At 39.7% G+C, this 22,177-nt stretch overlaps 1 protein-coding gene across 3 annotated transcripts in view; it reads right to left on the reverse strand.

Annotated features, from left to right (window-relative positions):
- Positions 1 to 49: 49 nt before the first annotated feature.
- Positions 50 to 22,177, reverse strand: part of LOC122165804 (MLX interacting protein) — a 45,086-nt gene continuing 22,958 nt past the window's right edge. Inside the window, exons 2-18 of one of the 3 annotated variants that reach the window (XR_006170600.1) lie at positions 21,428 to 21,534; positions 21,009 to 21,094; positions 20,173 to 20,262; positions 19,884 to 19,925; positions 18,509 to 18,680; positions 18,031 to 18,120; positions 17,453 to 17,544; positions 16,667 to 17,330; positions 14,204 to 14,325; positions 13,378 to 13,564; positions 12,896 to 13,020; positions 11,262 to 11,363; positions 9,379 to 9,506; positions 8,201 to 8,324; positions 5,970 to 6,099; positions 5,121 to 5,302; positions 50 to 1,547 (exon numbers count right to left, since the gene is read on the reverse strand). Coding sequence is in view for 1 of the 3 variants with exons in the window: in XM_042829141.1 (XP_042685075.1) it covers positions 5,181 to 5,302; positions 5,970 to 6,099; positions 8,201 to 8,324; positions 9,379 to 9,506; positions 11,262 to 11,363; positions 12,896 to 13,020; positions 13,378 to 13,564; positions 14,204 to 14,325; positions 16,667 to 17,330; positions 17,453 to 17,544; positions 18,031 to 18,120; positions 18,509 to 18,680; positions 19,884 to 19,925; positions 20,173 to 20,262; positions 21,009 to 21,094; positions 21,428 to 21,534 (2,383 nt within the window). In the remaining 2 variants the exon portion in view is untranslated. Of the gene's footprint in view, positions 5,303 to 5,969; positions 6,100 to 8,200; positions 8,325 to 9,378; positions 9,507 to 11,261; positions 11,364 to 12,895; positions 13,021 to 13,377; positions 13,565 to 14,203; positions 14,326 to 16,666; positions 17,331 to 17,452; positions 17,545 to 18,030; positions 18,121 to 18,508; positions 18,681 to 19,883; positions 19,926 to 20,172; positions 20,263 to 21,008; positions 21,095 to 21,427; positions 21,535 to 22,177 lie in introns of all 3 variants that reach the window. The other 2 variants (XR_006170599.1, XM_042829141.1) reach the window with 2 other exon arrangements.

The raw sequence follows: 22,177 nt of genomic DNA on the forward strand, positions 1-22,177 counted from the left end.
CACTTCCAAGTCGAGTTCAGGTAAAAAAAAATGAAGACATTACAACTAATTTCTTCCAAAAAATAACCTTTATTGTTTTTGTCGTAAATATAAAAAATGCATTGCACAATATAACAGACCTACTGAAAAGTGCTACATATCAACAGCACAACAGATGTTGTGTCATGCAACAGAACAGGAAACCTAGGCAAAGCAAAAGTACAACCTGAAGTCCTCAAACCTCCAAGCTTTTTTTTTTTTTTTTTGAACAAGAATGAACTCCATTCACTTAAATACATTTAAATACAAGATTAGAAGAAAATAAACAATTTGCTCATTATGTTGTTAAGAGGATTATTCCTAACCGGTATCTTTTGATTCAAAATTCTATTCATGTTGGAAATGTTCAGATATAAAAGCAAATCAGACAGTGGCTAGAAAGTCTAAAGTCTATTACATACCTGGGTGTATTTCCTTGCAATTGAATCAAGTTTTACAGATCAACCTACAATTTGGTGCTACCACTTCTGCTCTAACACCAAAAATAAGCATGAAATCCATCCAGGAATGAAACCAAAGGAAAGCTGAGGCCTTAGCTGTTGTGGAAACAGCATTGGGGTCCCATACAAGAAAGCCTTCAAAAGTAAGTGATCTCTGAAATGGAGGTATATAACTTGGAAGAGAAATAGGAAAATTCCTGTTATCTTACCTAATCAAAAAATCTCCAAGTCATCAAAATCTGTCCACATTCCTGTGAGATTGATAGGCCCTAAAGCACCTAAACATTCAAATTTCGGGTGTTTTCCCTTGCAACAAAGGTGCAAAGGAACAAGGTAAAAAGAAAAGAAATAAAAAGGTCAAAATAGTTGACTATCAACTCTATTTTATCAGTATCTTCTAGCTGGGAACATCAAGCAAATTATCCATTGGACATGGAACAGCTTCCAAATAATTTGGAATAATAAAGCATGTTACTGAATGTTTTTGCAGTGAGATTCCCTCTCCTGCTCTTAGCTGATCTTCAGAAGTCTTCAGACTTCAAAAGCAAACAAAATGCAACCCCTCCTCTCACCTCCATCGTGAGAAGACAAGCATACACAAGCAAAGAAAGAACATAAAAAACCGAGGATGCAAAGTAAAGGGATGCTATTTTCAAACACCATTTGACTGCCCTTTGACTGTTCAAGCAATTCCAGATTCAGAGATTTAAGTACCTTTATCTTTACTAGTTTTTTGTCAAACTTTTTGGTGGGCATGTCCCTGTGTACAGAAGGATAGAGACGTCAGCAAGAACGAGGCAATCTTTCTCCATACATATACACATACACACCCACACACAATTTTTCACCTCAGTTTCAGCACACAACCTCTGAAATGCCATGCAGGCAACACACTCTTTTAAAACCAAGGAAATCCTTGCTCTGCCATTTCATCAAATTTTCCACGTAGCATCAAATCAGGGGTAAGAATGTAAGACTTACATCAAATGAATACAGGACCCCAAGATATTAAGGCACAGGTGGTAGCATTCTAGTAAGCTTGTCTTGAAGAAAGGCTTCCCTGGTGGTCTAGAAAAGCATGGAAAAACACAGCAATTGGATCAACTGGTATTAATTGAGAATCCAGTTTCTGTGCAGAGATTAGCGTCCAGATGAAGCAGGGACTTGTCTCCATCTTTATGACTAATTTCTTCCTTACAGTTTGCTCCTCGACTTTTCCTGCTTATTCCTCCTGTTAATAGATTTATATACTTCCTTCTAAGTTTATGAGATAACAAGTTCTCTAGAACTTGCATGTAGGGAGGGGACCCTCTACAATGTACCAATTTAAATAATTCAAGGTCAGAAGGCACCACTAGACAACCTCAATTTGACCTTGCATGTGTCACAGGCAAGAAATATTTTATCCAGCCACTCCCTTGTCGAGCAAAATATGTTGGATTTGACTGAATGAGTCATATTTGCTCATACAGGAATTCTTTGTAAGTCCAGAACCGAACCTGAAGACAGATATGCATCATCTGTAATTCTGTGTAGACTACAGGCACAGTGTGTTCTGCTTGCTTAATGTACTTTGGTGATCCACAGGAAGTTAGACTGCTTAAATCAGAGAAGAAAGTGGTAGTGAGCTGTTCTGGCTTTTTGTGCTGTTTTGTTTTGTTTTTTTGTTAAAGCTGAAATATATTATTTAGAGTCCTCAATCAGGAAAGGCAGAAAGACTAAGCAGCTTAAATACATAACAAAGTAGGAATCCAGGCAAGAATTCATACATACGTAGTCAATTCCTTTTCATACCAGTCCTCAGAACTTCTAATGTGAAGAGATGAGATACACGATAGCTTTATCCTCCTGTGTTTCCATGTGAAATGAAATCACAACCCTCACAAAGCTAACGGGTAAGAGAAAAAAATTCTGATTTGCAACAACTGGGTGATGAAAATACATTGAATCGCTGCTTCAAAGAGTTACCACATCATTTCTGGTAATTGCACTACGTGGAAACTATCTTTTCACTATTCCTTCCCTCCCTCCTATACTCTTGCCTAAGTAAGCAATCTCTGACTCGATTTTCTCCCTTTACACTTTGTTAAGATTTGTGGTCTTTTCAAAGTGACATGAGCTTTTTTTCTCCACCAGAAATATTAAAATAAGCATTTCCCCTCCAATTGTAACCAAATCACAGTACAATGACTGTGATGGTTTTTTCCATCCGCATCAAAACCATTAATGGGTAAAAGCTGCAGCAGTTCACTCATACTTCCCACCCTTCCTACTCCTTTAAGGTCCCTTTTGACTTCCAATTCATTCAGCGAGATTCCAACCACTAAGATCTAAGCTTAGAAGTCATCATACTTGCCTGGGCTTTGAGGCATGGCTGCACTGCACACTTTGCTTGTTGAGACATCATTGATACAACTGCAACCACAACTGCAGCTGTGGTTAAAAACGGTAAAAATCAGGCACAATCACTGCCTGACAAGCAGGAGAATAATGCAAGGGAGTCACTCAGAACATGATCATCTGAAAAGTACAGCAAAAACACAAGTGGATCTACTCCTGGACTATTTGTCTAATGAAGTGTTTCTAGAAAACTGGATACATATTTTTAATATGCAAATATGCATGTAGATATCTAGGCATCTCAGTGAGATAGTAAAGAACTTGAGGGACGCTCCCCAGCACATCACAGTGTTAAGTGACTTCACTGGAATCGAGTTCACAAACAGTGATAAAAATAGGAGATTAAAGTACTGATTAGAAAATTATTCTACAATAACTCATAGAATCATTGAATGGCTTGTGTTAGAGATCATCTAGTTCCAATATATTTTACCCAGATGCATCCAAAATAATATTATTTGATAAAATAAAATGTATGAAAGACCTGGATTATGGGCCCTCCCTAGAAAAACCATTCACTAATTGCTATGACAGTCTTTATACACTGCTTTATTAAATCACCACCCCTGGAAGTCCCTTCCAGCTCCCCCACTCCACAACTCACAGTAGCTCTGCTCTGGGAACAGACCCTGGGGCTAACTTTTGATGTATTCTTCTTGGTACAGTCCTGCTCACGTGTAAGAAAACTCTGCAGTGAAAGCCAATAGTTGCAATATCTCAGGACAAGAAGGAAAAAAACCCAGCGCTCTCTGTGCCTAGTGCTGATCCCCAAATCCTACTGCTGTTTTTTACGGTTCATCTCACTAAGCAGGAAGGATTGGGCTCAACACAGTATTACTGACTCAATTTCTGTATGTGTAATACCCAAATTTAGTAGCTACTCTTCGTGTTTGCACTGTGACAGCCTGCCCCAATGCCTTCAGACAGCCTGCTTTTCAAATTGTCAGAAAACTACTTGGAGGAGGTAGCAGGGAAACTTTGCATAGCTCCAAAATATCAGAACCAAGTAAGAAGTGGAAATACGTGGGTCACAGGATCATTCCAGGCCAAATATGAACAACTGGCCAGAATGAATATTCCAGTGTTGTCTAAGGATGGACAGACTATCTCAACTGTAACAAGACTCAGCTCATCTACAGCAAAGGACAGTACTTGCAGAGTCTGCAACAGAAAAACATTGTACAGTATTTCTAATTTTAAACATATCTTTATACGTTTTAAAATTTATATTGAACATAACTGTCCCAAACAGACCACGCTTGGCTAAGTCCTTCAGGTTTTTTAAATAGAAGGCAAAAAGAGCAGGCAAAAAAGGCAAAAGAAACTAAGAACTGACTATAAGCTAGTATGGTTTGCTACAGTTTCTGAGATAACATAAAAGCCAACTTGATTCTCAGAACTGAAGTTTTGTCTTTGCAGCCCTATGACATTTATCTATGGATGTGTTTTACACGTGCACATTTTATAAGGAAGGCAGATGAACTCCGCAGAGTGCAAGAAAACAGCTTACAGATTAAACAAATACGAAACTCATGTGTCTATCCTGACTGCAGAATCTGTAAGCTAAAACAGCTTTCTTGCACTTACTGCACATTACTTTATTGCAATGGCTATATCAGGAAAAATAATAAAAATGAACTACTTTATTTGCTACAGGATAAAGCATGTTTTGAAGCTGATCATATGCAATGGTACACTCATTAAAATTAAAATACACAAAACACAGCCTGAGATTTTAATTCTAGTATTTTCCACAAGTTGACATCACTGACAGATTATTCTTTTCCTTTGGTTTTTAAAATGATCTTGTTCAATTTTAATTTTTTACCATTCAAGTAAAACAAATGGAACTCAACACTAGAATACAAAATAAAAAGCATATTTTGTTTACCAAAACTGAAAGTATTTTTCCCCTCCAAGGGAACATTCTTTGATGTACAAGATTTACACTTAAGAGAACTTAGCACTTGAAGCTGTTTTCCAGAAAGATGTTCATTGCATACGGATGCATGCTGCATTGATGGAGATATATTGCTGCCTGCAGGATTGAATCCTGCTATATTTACCTGAGCTTGGTGTTCTCACTTAATGGAGTAGAGCACAGCACTGAAGAGGAATCAAGACGTTACAAACGTTGCATCACACTTCAACAAATCCTGAAGGCAGAGCCAGATGCTCCCAACAACATCTTGATGATGGAGAGAATTCTTTCTAAAGTGCACCAACTGAAAGGAGACTCACCAGGCTGCTAGACTGGCATGTTCTCCACCCTTTGTACAAATAACTCCTTGTCTTTGGTTGTTAGGTTTCACCAGCTGTTTCATTCGTCCTGCTGACCGCCTCAGTGGCTTGCTCTGGCAGGCGTGATGGATCTGACAGAACTGAGGTGCTTACACTTAGCTGCCGAAGGCTGCTCAACACCACTATTCAAAAGAAAAAAAAGCCAGAGAAGTATGAAAAAGCCAGTTTTACTGCAAACAGTTCCATGTAGGACAGCATACAAATACTGTAAGGCCGTTATGATGACAGAATTACGAAAATACTTCTAAGAAACATGCATACTTGCACATACAGTAACAGTAAGTAAGATGCATAGGAACTGTGCCCAGAGAAGAATAAAGATCTACCTATTTCTTCCTACTGAAAAGGGTACTTTTTGGAAATTCTGACTGAGAATGTAAACAATTGCTGATTTTTAAAGAGGTAAAGGGTAAAGAAACGAGGCCCAAACCAATGGTCATTTTAATGGGAAATACAAACTTCAGAAGTCTTTTCCTTCATGGGACAAATCACACTGTCAAACTTCACTCCAAATGAAGTTGAATATTTGAACTCTGAATGCAGACTGAGACTGTTTAAATTCTGGAATCTGTATTCAGCAATAATTCTTTTTTCTGTTCAGCCTTAAGCAGGCAATTAAATACCTCACAGTCAAAAGTTCTTTTCACTGTTCAGTGCAACAGTAAAAAGAGACTGAAAATCATATTGAGCATTATATGCTTCTGTCATATGCTGACTCTTAGGAAAAGTTATTACATATGGACTCATTTACTATGATCTTGAATTACTGCTTGATAGAAATTCACTTACTTGGCCTCAGAACAGGGAGGGAACAGTGTTGATCCAACCAGGCTATTGCAGTTTGATTCAGATCTTTAAAGCTCGTTGTTGAAACCATTCCATTGAAGGACTCAAACAATGGCTTAATAATAATGCTGAACTGCAAATCATCAAACGTTAAGGGAGACAGCAAAGGAGAAGTTCAAAACGTTCTAAGGGAAAAAATAACACAGCTCAAACTGCAGGGAAAAATTTGATCTTCAGTTACTAGTTCTACCAATATTGATTCATTTTTCAAAATTCTTGTATCTGAGATTGACCTTATCTCCTGCAAACCAGCTGCACGCTAAGAACTATCAGGTTTTTCCTTTAGCTTTCTGTAGTTACTGCTTGCAAGGATGGTCCACGAGCTGCCAATAACATTCCTGGCAGTAAAAGAGCAGACAGAACTCTCACTTTGTATTAACATGTACAGAGTATCACCAAAAGCCTTCTTGGCTGTGCTTCTTGGGCTTTCATGCGGGGCTTCCTGGAATGATCACCATTATAGTGAACTCAAAACAGTTTCCTGTATCACTGACATGGTAACTCACCAAGTAAATATAGTTTAGAAACGATTACCATAGAACTGGCTTCTTAAAAACTCATTTGAAGGCTCAGAATCTGTGATTTTACCCTGTTATCCCGGAAGGGATTTTCAGACTACAGTCAGCAATGTGTGAGAATGTGGCCAAACTGATCTCCACTTTGTCATACACTCCTATCTTCATCACTGTGGCTAACAGTCAAGGTAGGCCCAGCAACTGCCTGGAATACTCCAGGGGATTTACATGTGGTTATGGACTTGTACAGACTGACTGTGTATTCTTCTGCTGATATTCTACTATTCGTAAGTACTTTACCCCTGGGTTATCTCCAGTAGCCCAAGAACAGATAACTCATTTCCCTCTCATATGCAACAGAAACCATATATTCTCATACTTGCAAAGAAACTTCTCTCTCTTACAGTCATTTCACAAGGAGATTTTAAAAAAAGTTACCACCACTCACCTCTCAATCTTCTAACTTATTAGTGCATGACATTCAGAAATATGTCAGCAGTGGCTGAGGTTTCTATCCAGTTGTTGGACAACTGTCCCCTCACAGCTACAAGGTAAAGCTGGGAAAGACTACTTAGCCTGTCAACCTTCCATTTTACCAACTACAGTAGCATTTGATACTATAAGCTTAACTACAGTTTTCATTGTTATGTTAAAATTCTGCTGATTTTTTAATAAAGTGAATTTTTATAACTCACCTGAAACTGCTTCAGAGTTAGTGCTATTACTGCACCAAGTGACTGCAGTGAGATCTTGCTAAGAACTGTTAGCTAAAAGGATGCTAAACAGGAGAATTTGGCTTTCTGGGAATAACATAAACCAAACATCAAAAAATAAAGCATTTTCACATTCTGAAAGTACTAACAGTGCTGTTCTTGATGCATGCACAAAGCACGGTCTTATACACTCTGATCATCTAAGTTGCCAGGAAGGATAACCACCTGAGTACAAAAACACAGAATACATATAAATACAAACATACAGAGGCTTAATGTGGAGAAGGAAGGTTAATGCTTCTGCTCATTAATAACTACACTTCGGCTCGCTAATTACTAGCATCCCTGCACTGACTCCAGCTAATCATATTTGATGCAAACTAGTACCTTTGGATTAGCTATCCTGGTTCTGTTCCCTGCTTGTGGAAATACACCTCTTGCATTATCATTCATCTCTAAATGAGCTGCTGGCACTGGAGAAGTAAAGAGAAACTAAGTTGATTTGCTGTCATAATGAAAGACAAAGAAATCTAGGGGGAAAAAAAGGGAAAAGATGCAAGTTTTCAAAACTGCCACAACAGTTTCAGTAACTGACTATAATAATTTTTTTCCTTTTTTAAGCAATTTTTGCAGTTCTCAATAATTCTTTGCAAAAAGTGAGAAAAAGCTACAGCTAGAGAAACATTTAATTGCACATTTCTTGGAGTATAACCACCTAATGACTTCGTACCACATTTCTTTCAAGTCACCTCCAACTACTTCAAAGTGAACAAATTCTGCCTCACAACAACATATAAAGTATTTCCATACACAGACGTGAATGAAAGCTCTAGACATGCATTACTTTAAACAACTTGGCTGAAATCATAGCATCAGAATCCAAGTTAGTGCTCCAAAATACGTTAGTACCAAACCTCAGGTTCAGCAGGTCAATATGAAAGGATACAATCCAGAACTTCCAGTTCTGAAGGGTATTATTTCTCACGTACTCATCAAACATACACCTTATGTGGTCAAACCTCTGCCGTGTTACTGGAACACCGGTAGCAGGGAGTCGCTGTTGGCAAGAACTGAAAAGAAGATGCTCTGAGGTCAGAATCTCCACCAGGAATGACAAACTTCTTTCACAGACTAAATTACAGCAATAGAAACGTGTGCAACCCCAGTATCTCAAACTGAGGTGGTTTCCCTCTGCAGGACCCCCTACCCTGAGTTTATTTGTTACAGCCAGAGATACACAGTTTTCCAATCGTGTTTATATTCATGCAGCAAAGCAGTTTTTCAAGCTGCTACAGACTCCTTTTTACAAGCAACATAACTGAAAGCAGAGCATACACAACAAAGTAGTTTTTGGGATCCATTCAGAAAAAAGGAACATTAGGAGTCAAGTTAAAATTTACAGACTAACTCCTAGACAGTGTTACAGAATGAAATGTTACAAAGATTCTTAAGAAACAGATCAATTTAAAATAAAACCAAACAGAAATTATCATACTTTTTCTTTCTTTTTCTTTAAGAAAAAGAAAGATCTTGATTTGCTGATAAGTCTAACGTAATGCCTAAGCCTAACACTTTTGTATGTGGAAGAAAACTCACTGGGGTTCTCAGCATGCTTTTCAATAGCACTTAACTACTGTAAACCAACAGAGGAAACAGGGGCACCAGGAGGGTGAATTGATTTATCAGTTACATTCAGACAGTGGCATGCTCCATGATTCCAAGTCCTACATGACCAACCACGTCACTTCCAGTATAAACTGAGTGCATGAGGAAAGAAAACTGCAGCAAAGCCATCATGAAGAATAGGAGCGTTTTATCCCCCAGTGAGCCTAATTTTTTTTAAGAATCATCACTGGCTTCTCAGAATTCTTCTAACTGATCTAACGCATCTTTTCTGATGCTGCCACTGTTGTGCATTCACGCTCAGAGCTTGCTGAAAATCCACAAGATTTGCTACCAATGCCCATCCCAGAACAACTTTGCTTTTTGTTTGGAAGTTGGTAGCACTTCTGTTCAATACCCATCTGTTGTTTGGCACGACACCTGAGGCAAACATCCCCTGTTGTTAGCCAAAGCAACATTCAAGCTGCTCTGCTCCATGACAGAAATCTCCCAAAATCTCACATGATGGCAGCGTTTAGCTCCTCGATTTCTTCCCGAAGGCGCCTGGTTTCCTCTTGCATCTGTGTTCTTTCCTGCTGTAGTTTAGCGATATATTCTACTGTTTTCTGGAGAGTGATTGCATGGCTGATCTAGACCAAACACAAACATAGAGCTCACTTTCTGGAACAAAGCTAGATGGATGAAGAATTTGCTTCTAACCTGCGGTAACACCCAGAAAAGCACTTCAGCACCTTTCAAATTTCCTTCATCCTGCCAAAGCACACATAGGTACACAGGAACACTTAATACTGAACTCCTCATTGATCTGACTCCCATCTGCACACTAATACAGAGAAAATGGCTGCAGAGGTTGTTTTCTTTCCCAAATCACATCTTTTCTATTCTGTTGAAAGCAATATATTCAAAGTGTTTTTTTCATTATCAACCTTCTAGAAATGCTGGCAGTACTGAGGGATGTGCTGCACCTGCTGAAAAATTTTTTGTGCTGTTAGAAGCATTGCTCTTGGCTGACAACTTAGTCTGGAAAGCTTGAAGTTGTTCAAACAGAAGTAAAACGGCCTAGCTACCACCAAAGGAGACAAATAATGTCACAGATGTTTTTAAAATACACTTTCAGTTCTGAGGAAGCAATTAAAAACCTGTACTTCAGAAGTAAACATTTCACTAAAGTCAAATAATCAAAAAAATCACTACCTTTCAAATAGGCTATAAAAACAAGCAGTGAGATTCTGATAATTTATAGCCTAAACATAGAAAATAGAAAAAACAAGGCAGACACATCCATGTGATGACAATAAGTTTTCATATTTTCCACGTTTCATGAGGCAGTGGTATTTAAGGATGTTTAGAAAGCTGCACTGCAGAGAAACCTGTGTTTTAATGATTTTAGTTTAGTTTTTAGTGAATTAAGATTAAGCATCATCATCAGAGTAAGATCTTAAGCATGACAATGAGAAGGGATTTTTTTCCTCTGTAAATCTATGCACAAAAAACAAGTGACAGGGAAAAACTGAGAACGTGTGAAAGACTGAGAACATGTGAAGAACATGTGGGGTAAAGGGCAAATTCTTGAAGGCAGATGGGTGATATCAGATGTCAGGAGTCCAATAGGGGTTTTCAAAGTAGCCTAAAACGGTCAGACTCCTAACTGCACTCAGGAAGTAACAGACCAGCACGTGTAGTAAGTTTCAGAAATTTCAGTGGACATTTTTGGACACTTGTGAATAGTAATTGCAGTTGTACAGCACTGCTCTGCCATGCTCTTAGCTGTAGTTAACACAGCACAAAGCCTCTGCTAACAAACTGTTCAAAGGAGTGTTTATTAGCTCAGGTCAGTTGTCAAGGTATATTTTGCCAGGCTCAACATCTTACCAACAGCATCTACACCTGGCTTCTGGCTTGCTCAACATTCAGGTAGAGCAAGCTCACAGTACTGACTGGATACAGCTTTTTGAGTCCAGTTCTGGGGACCAGAATCCCTCCAGAATGGGTATAAAAAGGCAATACATCAGAAGTAAAGGTGACCTAACAGTAAATGCAGTTATTCTATGCTGTAAATGTGACAAAATCTTCATTGCTGGGGTTCTAGCAACAAGAATTGTAAAAATCAGTTTTACTTTTTCCCTGTTGGCTTTAAAGCCACAGTCTCTCATCAGAGAGGACTTGATCAACATTTGAAACTGCATCAACACACGCAACATCTACAGGGCTCTCTCACCTCAACTGTAAGCCATGAATTTATCATCCTTCCCTTCCCAAGGATCTCATTTTAACCATCTTCACTGACTAACTGGCATAGTCAGTCAACAGTGGAGAGATAATTCTATTTCAGAATGGCTTTCTTTAACTCCCTATTAAACCATTAAAGCTGCCAAGTTACTTACCGACTTGGAGTTCACTGAAACCAAGCTGTTCAGGGTACTGCAGCCAATCCTGATATTAAACCTTCGTTTCTGTTCTGATGAGATACGCTTCATTCTTTGAGTCTGTGTAAATAAAATTAAGCTGTTTGCCTTTACTGTTTTACTGCTACAATTACTTCTGCTATTCAAGTCCACAGTGTCATTTTTGTTGAACTGCAGCATTCATTGTCTTTCCAGGCCAAGCCACAGGATTGTAAACTTGCAAGTGGTTTAAGTGATTAGAAAGAAACATATGAAGTATTAAATTCAATTCTAAAGCTTGCAGAATTTCCTTCAAAATAAAAATTTCTTTTTAAGACTCTTAAATGTTTTTTTTTTCCCTGATGTCAAATTCTGTATTTTAGGCACATAGTTAGTTAGGATTTTGTTGAAGTCTTTAAGTTTGAATGATTCTTTTTTTTTTTTTTTTTTTTTACCTAATACATGCACAGAATATCAATTAACATCAATAGATTTTCTGATTAAAAAAAAAAAAAAGTCCACAATTCTAGCATACCCTGAGGACAAAGACTGTCAGGAATTAACATTTTCCTTTGTAGCATTAGTAATCTTGAAGTTGCTTCCAGCAAAACACTTAGGAGAAAGTAAGGAATTTTCTCCTTGAGAATGTGCTTTCTGCAGAATGAGGCTCTCCAAGGACAGCCCATTATCACCCCAATTCACAAGTAAGGAAAGTAGTGTAGTGAAGTAGTTAAGTCACTGCCCAAAACCACAGAAAGTGCAAGAAAATACAGCATAGATTTCCAATGCCCTCTGAGTTTTGCCAACCTGAAAAAAAATGTTACCAAGCAATACAGAACTGTTTAGCTTAACTAAGAATGCTTAGAGAGGAGCAAGGAGAGTACATCTAGAAACAAGGAAGCAACACTTCCTCTCTCATCTTTCAGAAGAATTACTGTCAGCACGCATGCAAAGCAATTCCTGCTCACGCAAATGTCTTCAAACAGCCACCAGCAGCCCTAACGCCCGTCACACCGCAGCGCCTTTTCTTTTAAGAGAACGGCTCCATCTAGCGGTCACTTTTCCCACTACCGGCTGCTCCTCAGAAAAAGAAAAAAAAAAAAAGAATTTGACTCTTGAAGTATTTCTCAGCTCTAACTCTAGAGTTTTTGTAGCTGCTTCTCTGTAGAGCTGCAAAAGCATCACTGGAGACATGTTAACTCACTCAACAGGTCAAGAACTCATCCTTCAGCAATGGCTGAAGTTCTGCACTCAAAGAGCTCCAACAGACAATGGCAAAAAGCCACAGTTTAACCTAATGTGACACTAAAACTAAATGTGACAACTTTGATCAAATAAAATGAGTTCCAGCATAACACTCCTGTGAGCCAGAGCAGGAACCTGCTGTCACGTCCATAAGGACCTGCAGAGGTATGGTTAAGCCTGGCCTCTCTAGTGAGGCATCTCTGAGGAATGGAGTAGATTAAAGTTCAACATCTTAAACTGAACAGAGCAGCACAGATGGAGCACAAGCTAAGCCCTCAAGCACAAGTATTCCACTTTCCTGAAGCACAGCTTCAGTCCACTCAGATACAAGGGAAAAAAAAGTGACTAACAAAAGCAAAGAAAAGCACCTGAAAGGAAAGAACACACACCTTAAGTGCACCCATTGGAGAATCAGTGGCAAGTTTTCCTGAGCAGCTGTTCTGAGGAGACTGCGGACTGGGGCTCTGCTCTGAGGTGCAGGGGGAAGCCTGGCCAGAATTCTGACAGTCTCGGCCTTCATAAAAGAAGAAAGACAAGACATTAACAAACAATATTCTGTAGCAAATACAACTGCTGTGAAGATTCTATTTGGAACACAACTAAAATGCAGAGGACATCTAAGTTATCTTCACTGATATAGCAATCATTTACAGAAAGCACAAAGTCACAGTTTGTGGGAACACTGCACATCAGTTTAAGAAAAAATTGTCAACAGTTGGATGCAAGTGAAGCAGGAGGGCATGAGGGCCCCAAAAGCTTTTCCTTCAAGAAGTATCCTGGAATTTTTAAGGCCCATTTACACCTTACCTAATCAATGGAAACACACCAGCACATGCAGGGAAGAGAGAATGCTTACAAACTTCTAACTTACTAGGTGTAGGTGAGGGAACTTGTGAACTGCTACTGTGGGAAGGGATTTGCTCTCCTTTCACCAGCACGTCCTGGACTACATTAGTAGAGAAGAGGTGTGAGACCGTGGACTGGCTCTGATGGCTACTTGACGCTTGCTGTGCTGGACCAACCAGAATGTTACTGCGGAACTCTGTCACCCCAGGAGCCTGGGAGCAGCATGAAGGGAAAGAAAAAAAAAAAAAAAAGAGAGAGAGAGAAAGAAGGAAAAAATGAGAAGGAAAAAGAAGTATTTGTTACTTTGTCTTTGGCTAAAATTAACAAATTAATACACCACTGACAGTCTGATGACACCAAACTGATACTTAGGGAACTTCAGGCACTGAAGCCAGACTTCTGGCAGGAAATCAGCATCCCTTCAGAACTTAATGCAGTATTATTACATAGCAACAGCACAACATACTAAAATCTAGTTCCACCTTTCTGTATAGAACATACTGGAAAATCCACTCAAACTTTACTTTCCAACTTAAAAATATAAGGGCGAGTACCCCAGGTTCTTTCTACCTTCTGCATGATTCATGAAAAGCAGAAACCATCCCCACTAGGAGTAGGATATGAGTTCCAATTTGTAATCATGTTGTGAGACAGAGGCTGTGAAAACTAGATAGTACTTTCAGGCCCACAAAGTGCTTCAAATAAAATAAGCAAACATAATGCAGACTGCACACATACGCTGCTAACAGTTAAGAATTGGTGGATTAGTTGCCCCCTTGAGCTCACTATGGCTTTAACAGCTTACAAAAACTGACCTTAAGAAAATCAAACATTTAAAAAATTCTCCTTACTCTGGCAATTCCAGCTGGAGCAATTGCAACATTAGACTGAGACATGGCAGGCGTCAAAATCCCCTCTCTTTTTAAAGGTGTGGGAGTTACAATCACAGCTCTGGACTGTCCCTGAAAGGCAGCTGAAGAACACAATTAAGTTAGAATAGTTAATGAGACAACAAAAAAAAAAAGGAAGGTGAAGATTATTATGCATGAAATTATGAAAATACTGGGCACTGAACAGGGGGAATGGGCACCTATACTGTACTTTTTCACTGCCTTATTAAGTGCCATCAGTTTTCAGATAGTCTCAGTTCCATGAGTCCAGTTCTTCCTTGTCCGTATATAAAATTCTCTTCCTCATCACTTCACCCTGCTAACATCTTTCGCCACCTGGTTTTACAGCTGCTATATAGGAGACAACCAAATGTGACTACAAATCATCAGATTTCCAGAGAAACGGTTAAAGGACCAAGAATTCTACACAGTTATAAAGCTGGAGCTAATTGTAAATAGCAGCAGCTGTCTCCACAAGGAAAGTTCAAAAAAAAATCTCAAAGATCACCATCACTGTAGGAAGCTTGCACCCACAGCAGGAACTAGAATCCTCGACCTAGATAAGGTGGGCTGTTTTTTGGTTTTTTCCTTTCTAGCAGTTAGGGCCTCAGTTCAACCAGTGCAGATGTACGTTAATGCCGACACAGGTTTTGCAGACTTTACAGAGAACATAACTAACTATCCTACATTATCACTAAGGGAAGAATCACGCAAAAACAATGCTTCTGCATGCTTTTTGAGAAAACTAAAGCCAAACTTACTGAATAGCCCTCTAGGCTATTTATTTATTTCAGTATTTCAGTGTATTTATTTCAGCTCACTCGCTCAGAATATTTACATTGAAGTGGAGACAGCAGAATTCTTTCCCATGCAAAACCGTTTGCCTGATGAGACCTTATTTTTGAGTCATTATTTCACAAGACCGTAAGCAAAATACATCCCTTTCTAGAGATTATAATGCAGTTCACTTTACATTCATGAGATTATTTGTTTGTCCTGAACACATTGACACCTCAGTTATAAGTACTGATGTCTACACTGCTGTCAAAAACAAAGCTTCAGTCTTTACAAAAAGTTTTGACTTTGACCTCTGAGCTTGGTGTCCCAGCAATTTAGGAGCACTGTGATCTCTGAACACATACTGCTAGGAATAAAAAACACCAATGGCTTTAAAACTACAAGAGAAACCAAATTATTAGTTGTGGTGGTCCAGAAGAAAGTGAAGAAGCATTGGGAAAGCATACAAGGGGTGAAGAATCAAGATGCACTGCATATAGTAGGAACAAAGGCTTTCTGACTGCTAGAGTTGTTCACAATGCTTTACTACGTAAGTAACATCTTGGCTGCTGTAAACACATGGGCTTGTGCTTAATAAGCACTACAGACAGAAATGTTGCCAGGAACACCTGCTCAGTGAAAAGCCCTGGCTGACATACCTACAACTTCATAAAGCCTATTTGAGGATACTCCTCATAGGAGGGTTTTTCTTGGATTGTTGTTGCACGTTCCAGGCAGCTGAGGTCACTCGGATCCCAGCCAGGACAAGTTTGAAAACAGAGTGCAGTAATTCCAAGACAAAGTTTGCTGCCTCTCCTGCTCTACTCCTGAACTTTCCCACAAGAACCACAAACAAAACCTTCTCTGCTCACACATGCTATTCTTGCCCTTGTGAAATTCTAATGTCTCCAAATCACACCCAAGGTGAACTGGTTCTCTTCACCCCAATCCTGATAAACACTGATGATGTATGGAATGATTTGTGGGCACATGTCCATGCTTCCATTCGAACCAACATCATGGTCCACTTCAAAAACTGCTCCCTAGCCGAGCTCTGCCTCAAAGAGTTTCAGGCAGGCTGAGATGAGCATCAGAATATGTTCAAAGTGTTACTAAGGCACATATATCAGCACCCTAGTGTTATAGGGCATGATGGCGCAAAAACAGGCACAGTGACTCGTCCAGGGCAGCCAGCCGAGCTGACAGACCTGCCATTCCCCATCTTACACAGGCTCCCTGCCACACCACTGTGTGACAATGTTTTAAAGGAGAGCTAAGAACAGTATTAAACAAAAACAAGGTTTTAGTAGCCTAAGAGTTATGCAGAGCTCTGGTCAACCCATATGCTGATGCACCTACGTAACCCAGCAGAAATTTTACAAAGGAGACACAATTCCAGGGCTGAAAACCTCCCCATGCATGACTTCTTTGACAAATCAGCTCTGCACACACACAATCAAACTGCTTCCAATTCTCCCAGTCCAGAGCACCCCCATTGTAGTGTAGCCACATGCCAGTAGCTTGGATGACCCCTCGCACATCCTCAGGAAGCTGTATTAACTATTATGTAAACCAAGAAAAACAAGAATGTGTTCCCCTCCTGCTAGTTCCACTCAAAAAAGAATGTCACCCACCGTTTTGTCTCACCTGGGGTGATGAAGGCATTCTTTAACACTAAGGACACTGTTTCAGGCTTCGGAGCAGATGCTATTTTTTGTGACTGTTTGGGCCTTGTCCCAGCACTAGCCAAGGGAACAGCTTTGGGGAGTGCAAACGCCAGTTGGGACTGCAGCTGGGGCCGGGGCTGTCCCTGCAGGACAGTAGTCTGGAAAGCCAGGTTACAAGGCACTCCTGCTCCTGGCTGCTGTGTTGCCAGGACAAGGTTCTGGCTCTGGCTGAAGGTGGTGGCAGGGGCATTGTGCGTCAGCGTTGCAGAAGCTGTGTGGGTGATAACTGTAGATTCACAGAGGCCAAACTTTTGGGTTTCTGGTGCTGCAAAAGCAGATGGTGGAGAGTTTAAGCTAGTATTCAGAGGCACTGCTGGCAACGGGGACTGGTGCTGTTGTGTTGCAGGTTGAAGCAGTGGCAAAGGTGTCTGAAACACTGGCAAAAAAGTCTGTGGCCCACTCAGAGACGAGTCAGGAGCAAAGTCTGCTGGCTGGATGAAAGATCCCCCACTTCTAATGCTGGAACAGTGGTCAGTGCCAACATCAGGAATGACAGGAGAAGGTACTGAGGAAGCAATCAGTCCGTCGCTGATGTTCCCAGATGGAAGTGTGTTGGGCAGTGAACCCGATGGCAGGACAGGAGACTGACAAAGAAGAAAAAAAGGTACAGATTCAGATGTGATCCCCTCAAGCTAAAAATCTTTTTGCTCGTGTTTAAGCCATACATGTCCCCAGTGAGGCTGTTTTAAATGCTGAGAATGCTTACCTGAGAAGAATGACTGCTGCTGTCTGTTGTATTTGAACTGACAGCAGATACAGAAGGGAAATAAGCACTGGAACGATTAGGTGTGAATAAATCTGAAATATAAGAAGTCACCTGTTACTTTTTTTCTTCTAATATTTATGGTCCAGCACCACACCATAAAATATTAGAATTTCCAAGAATAGCAATATTATTTAGCAAGGAAATGAAACCAGGAAATTTTTTACTCTTTCCAGCTAATTGAGCAATACATTGTTGTCTTCTAGAAAAAAACTCATCTCTTCAGAACAGACCTCACTTCTCATCCAAGCTGAGGATGGGGCAAAAAAAATTAACACTGTCCTAGTTCACTTGTATGTAGATACTCAAGAGCTGATTCTCAGTGCAGTCCCACAAAACTCAGTGATCTGATACAGACTGAACAGAGGCCCAGCAAACAGGTGTCACTTTTGACTTCCATGTTTTGTTTACCTTTCACTCAAATCTCTTCTTTCTAAAGAGAGTAGATATCTGCAACTGTGTAACACTGGTTCTTAAATCACTGCAATTTTTAAGAAATTGACTATACATCAAATTCTTACCCTGAAAAGGTTCAAAAGTGTCCATGAAATCAAAATTTGGCTGGAGAGGAATAAGCCCTGGTTGAATCATGTCAGCATTTCCTAAGTGTGCTGGAAAATTCAAGAAAGAGATCAGCTTTGTATCACTTGAACAGTAACTCACACAGTAGGAATACGGCACTTAGCTACAACACCAAGATGTGCATCACAGCCAGACTTGTTCAGGAATTTTACAGAAAAAAACACTGCAAAACAAATGGAACACTGCCTTCTTTCAAAACTACTGCACAGCTCTGATAACAGACAATCGGAATGAAATTTGGATGATTAATTGGGACTCGATAAGCTACAAACTGTTCAATAGCTACATTCTCTGACTTATTGTAATCTGTCATCAAAGTAAGATACAACTTCTTAAGCAAGACTAGGAATTCAACAAACAAGATTTCTCTTAGAGGTTCCCACTGCAAAATCAACACAGCTGACAGCCAACAAATACCTATCTCTCTGGGATTTGGCCAGGAAACCAACTGATGGGAAGACAGTGTGGAGAACAGGGTGTCAGTGAACTCAGACATAAGCATATCCGCATCCAAGAGGCTGCCCTCCTCCATGGGGACAGGGGTTTCTCTACTATATCTTCTTTTTTGCCAGAGAACCACATCATCATCCTGCCAACGGAAAAGAAAAGTCAGGCTGCCTATACAGTGCTAAAGCATTCAGCTGCAGAAATATAAGAACGATTGTCACTTTTCAAATCTCTAAGAGCCATTCAAATGGACTGAAACAGATCACTGGTACTTCTAACAATACTTCAGCTCACAGATTTGAACAACAAAACACTTCTACAGAAGTTAGCCCACATGCTAGAACAGCATGGGAGAAATTTTTGCCCAAAAAGCAGGTGCAGACTAGTAATACATACGACCAAATAACTGCAGCAATACTTTCTAATTTCATGGAGTGTATGTATGTATTTGCAGCTACACCTTGCACAAAGATTTAAAATAACAAACGCAGCAAAAATTCAAAGCAAATAATTCCTACCTTGAAGCATAACTGAATCTGAAATTTACTTTATCTAACTTTGTGTAAAGTACAAAAACACAACATCATTAGATTTTACTTACTCTTCCTTCATTACAGACTAAGGACAACTATTTCTAGTCTGCAGCAAAAAAAAAAAACCATAGCTTCTTGTGGCTGAGTCAGCATGCAGCACTAACAATGCCAAAATACCATGGTGGTACATTGGAGCTCACTGCCAAAACACCTGAGTTTTGTGAAGCTGGGACAGATCCAGATTTATGTTCAACTCCAAAAAGAAAAGAGAAAAAAAAACAGAATAATACTTCTGATCATTTTATATGCCTAGAACAGATTTGATGGCTTTTAAAAATTTTGCTTTCATGCTAATTTATAGTACTGTTGTTCTTCTAAATATCTTGCCATTTTTAGGATCCTGGCATGTTATTTGCCAGCGTTGTGACAGCAGGAAGATCAACAATGTATCTGCACACATCCTCTCATATCCAGTTAGACAAGCAAAGAAGTAGTGCCAGTTATGACTCAGTAACAAGATGAAATAGCATGCCCGTTCTCCAGGAGATTGATCTCTCTGCACATCCAAAGCTGCTTCTCATTTATTCTGTCACAGCACTTTAGATTCAACCTCTCCTCTATCCAATTTAAACTAGAAATCTTACATTGCTCTTCATGTGTAGAAGCATTAATCTGCCTGACCTTAATTAAGACTTCAGCAGGATGCTTGTGTTTAGATTTTAATCTGTGCAAGCTACTGCATGTTACAGCTTTGTTACCTATTGCAGCTTCTACAAGCATAAGTGCAGCCACTTTTCTCTGGTATCACTTACCCTGACCAAACTCGATAGATCTTCATCTTTATGCTTCTGTAACTGCAAAAGGAGAACAAAACAGATCTTAAAGTCAGAACACATCCTACATATACCAGTAGAAGACCCAACTGCAAAACATGCAATATCCAGTCATACACAATTAGTCACTGCACAATCATTTTTTATTTAGTGGGACTTGCATAATCTCTGCTTTAAGTATAACTGCATGCTAGCAAATGGGACATCAAAACTCAAAAAGCAACAACATACTGGTTAAGCTACATTAAAACTGTGCAAAGGAACAGACCCTTTTCTTGAAGTATGTTCTCCACTTGTGGTATTCCCTGATGACTATTTCAATCCTTCGTTTCCAGTACTTTCCTTCTGTTGCAATGGCCTGAGAACACAGATACAAACACATACCATGAATTACCCAGAATCACATAATGGTTGAATGTTTAATAAGTTTCCAAGCAAGTATTCAGGAAGAAAAAACATGAAAGAAATCTTGTTAATTCTGTTTGAGCTCATGTATCAGCAGCCCAGTTGTCCCAGAGCATATCTGACAGTACTAGTTTGTTGGGAGGAAGATGAAACAAGAGAAGGGTATAGCACTGTAAATTATACGAGAGTTTTACAGTACAGAGAGCTACATCTACTGCCACATCAATGGCCCCACTGATCTTCTACAAGGAGCCGAAGGGCAACTGTTTGTTTCCATTTTGTGCAGAAGCGTGACAATGGAAGTACACAAACACACATTCACTCTTTTTGTGAAGTTACCTTGACAGATTAAAACAAGTTTTCTCTTGTCTTGAAACTACACTTCAATTCAAAGATACAGAAAACTCTCATAGGGTCACATAAATTCAGTTCCCAAAACAGCTATCACTGAATAGCCAGAAGAGAGCAGTGGCTGTCAAAATCTTAACCATTCAAACTACAACACAGACACAACAGAGACTTTTGGCTGTTCCCTGATCACCTCAACAGGACAAAACTATGAAACATGGGTTCGACAACACACTTTCTTCACGTTAATGGCTCCTTCTAAATAAATAAAGACAATGGAGCACAGAACTACTAAGCTGCTTTCCTATCTAGCGGAGTAGAAAACATAGTATAATCTCAGCTGGTACACACCTCTGGCCGACGATGCTCATCTACATCAACAGAGCCATCCAGGGGAGTCACAAAATGGCACACTGGATTCTTGCGCTTCTCGAGGTCTGAAACAGGAATGCAAATCCGAGTGCTCAAGAAGTGTGGGCTCCACAGGGAGCCCTGTTACCACAACAGAAATGTGTGGGGAAAAAAAATATTGCTGGGGCTCCCCCCCAACAGCCAACAGGAAATGAAGAAATTTCAGGCAGTGCTTCCTCTGCATGGAAATCCCTGAGAGCACTGATCCAAAGATGGAGCCACAACAGCTGTCCACACACCACAGCCTCCAGCAGATTCCTGAGCTTTTCATTAAGCAGTAATTTCAGATCTTTCTTGCTTCTTGCATGTGTCGCTCTGAAAATATTTTATAGCAACCGACAGCCCAGTTTAATACTTACATTGCATGTACCATGCCCTCCAGATGGCGTTATTGAGACGGATTTTATCTCTCCACTGAAGCTTCAAGCCTTTAAAATTTTTCCATTTTGGAGACACTAGCTTCCCACTAAAACAAAACAGAAAGCAAAATCATTCTGATTTCAGCTTTTCTCTTGCTGCAGCTACAGAATGAAGTGTTCCCCTAAAACTGCCAACAGGAAGATGTAGAAGCAACCATGATTGACAACTTTTGCCTTACACTGTCCAGTGCTTACCGATATACACACCAGAGAACAGTTTTCAAGACTTCTTCATATTCTTATCTGCCTGCTAACAACTGTCACAACAGGTTTTGCAAGCATTTCAGGATTGCAACTCATTTCACCCCTACACATTTTTCTTCTTGCTAGTATTCAGTCTTCTCAAATTTCAGCCTATGACTTCCATTAACTGACAACAAGAGCACTTAAAATCTTGCAGGTTTGGCTGTATTATAGTTTTATCTGGCTTGGATTTTGCCAGGGAGCTGGATGAAGTCAACACAAGTTCATTCCTGCAGTTCCATCCAATTTTCTGGAATGGTAATACTGGAAAGAATAAATGAAATACCAGTTTCGGCCCAAGAGAAACCACCACCCACCACCTCTATAGTGCTGATAAACACAGCTGAGCAAGCTGGCACACAGATTCACCATCAGCCTAGAAATAGTAACATTTCTCCAAAGAAGGGGAAGACTAGAAAGAGAAATAGCTGACGTATGAATAGCCTT

The sequence above is a fragment of the Centrocercus urophasianus genome, unplaced genomic scaffold (genome assembly GCF_019232065.1).
Source record: "Centrocercus urophasianus isolate 14NV4802_14NV808 unplaced genomic scaffold, USGS_Curo_1.0 seq_30, whole genome shotgun sequence".
NCBI lineage: Eukaryota > Metazoa > Chordata > Aves > Galliformes > Phasianidae > Centrocercus > Centrocercus urophasianus.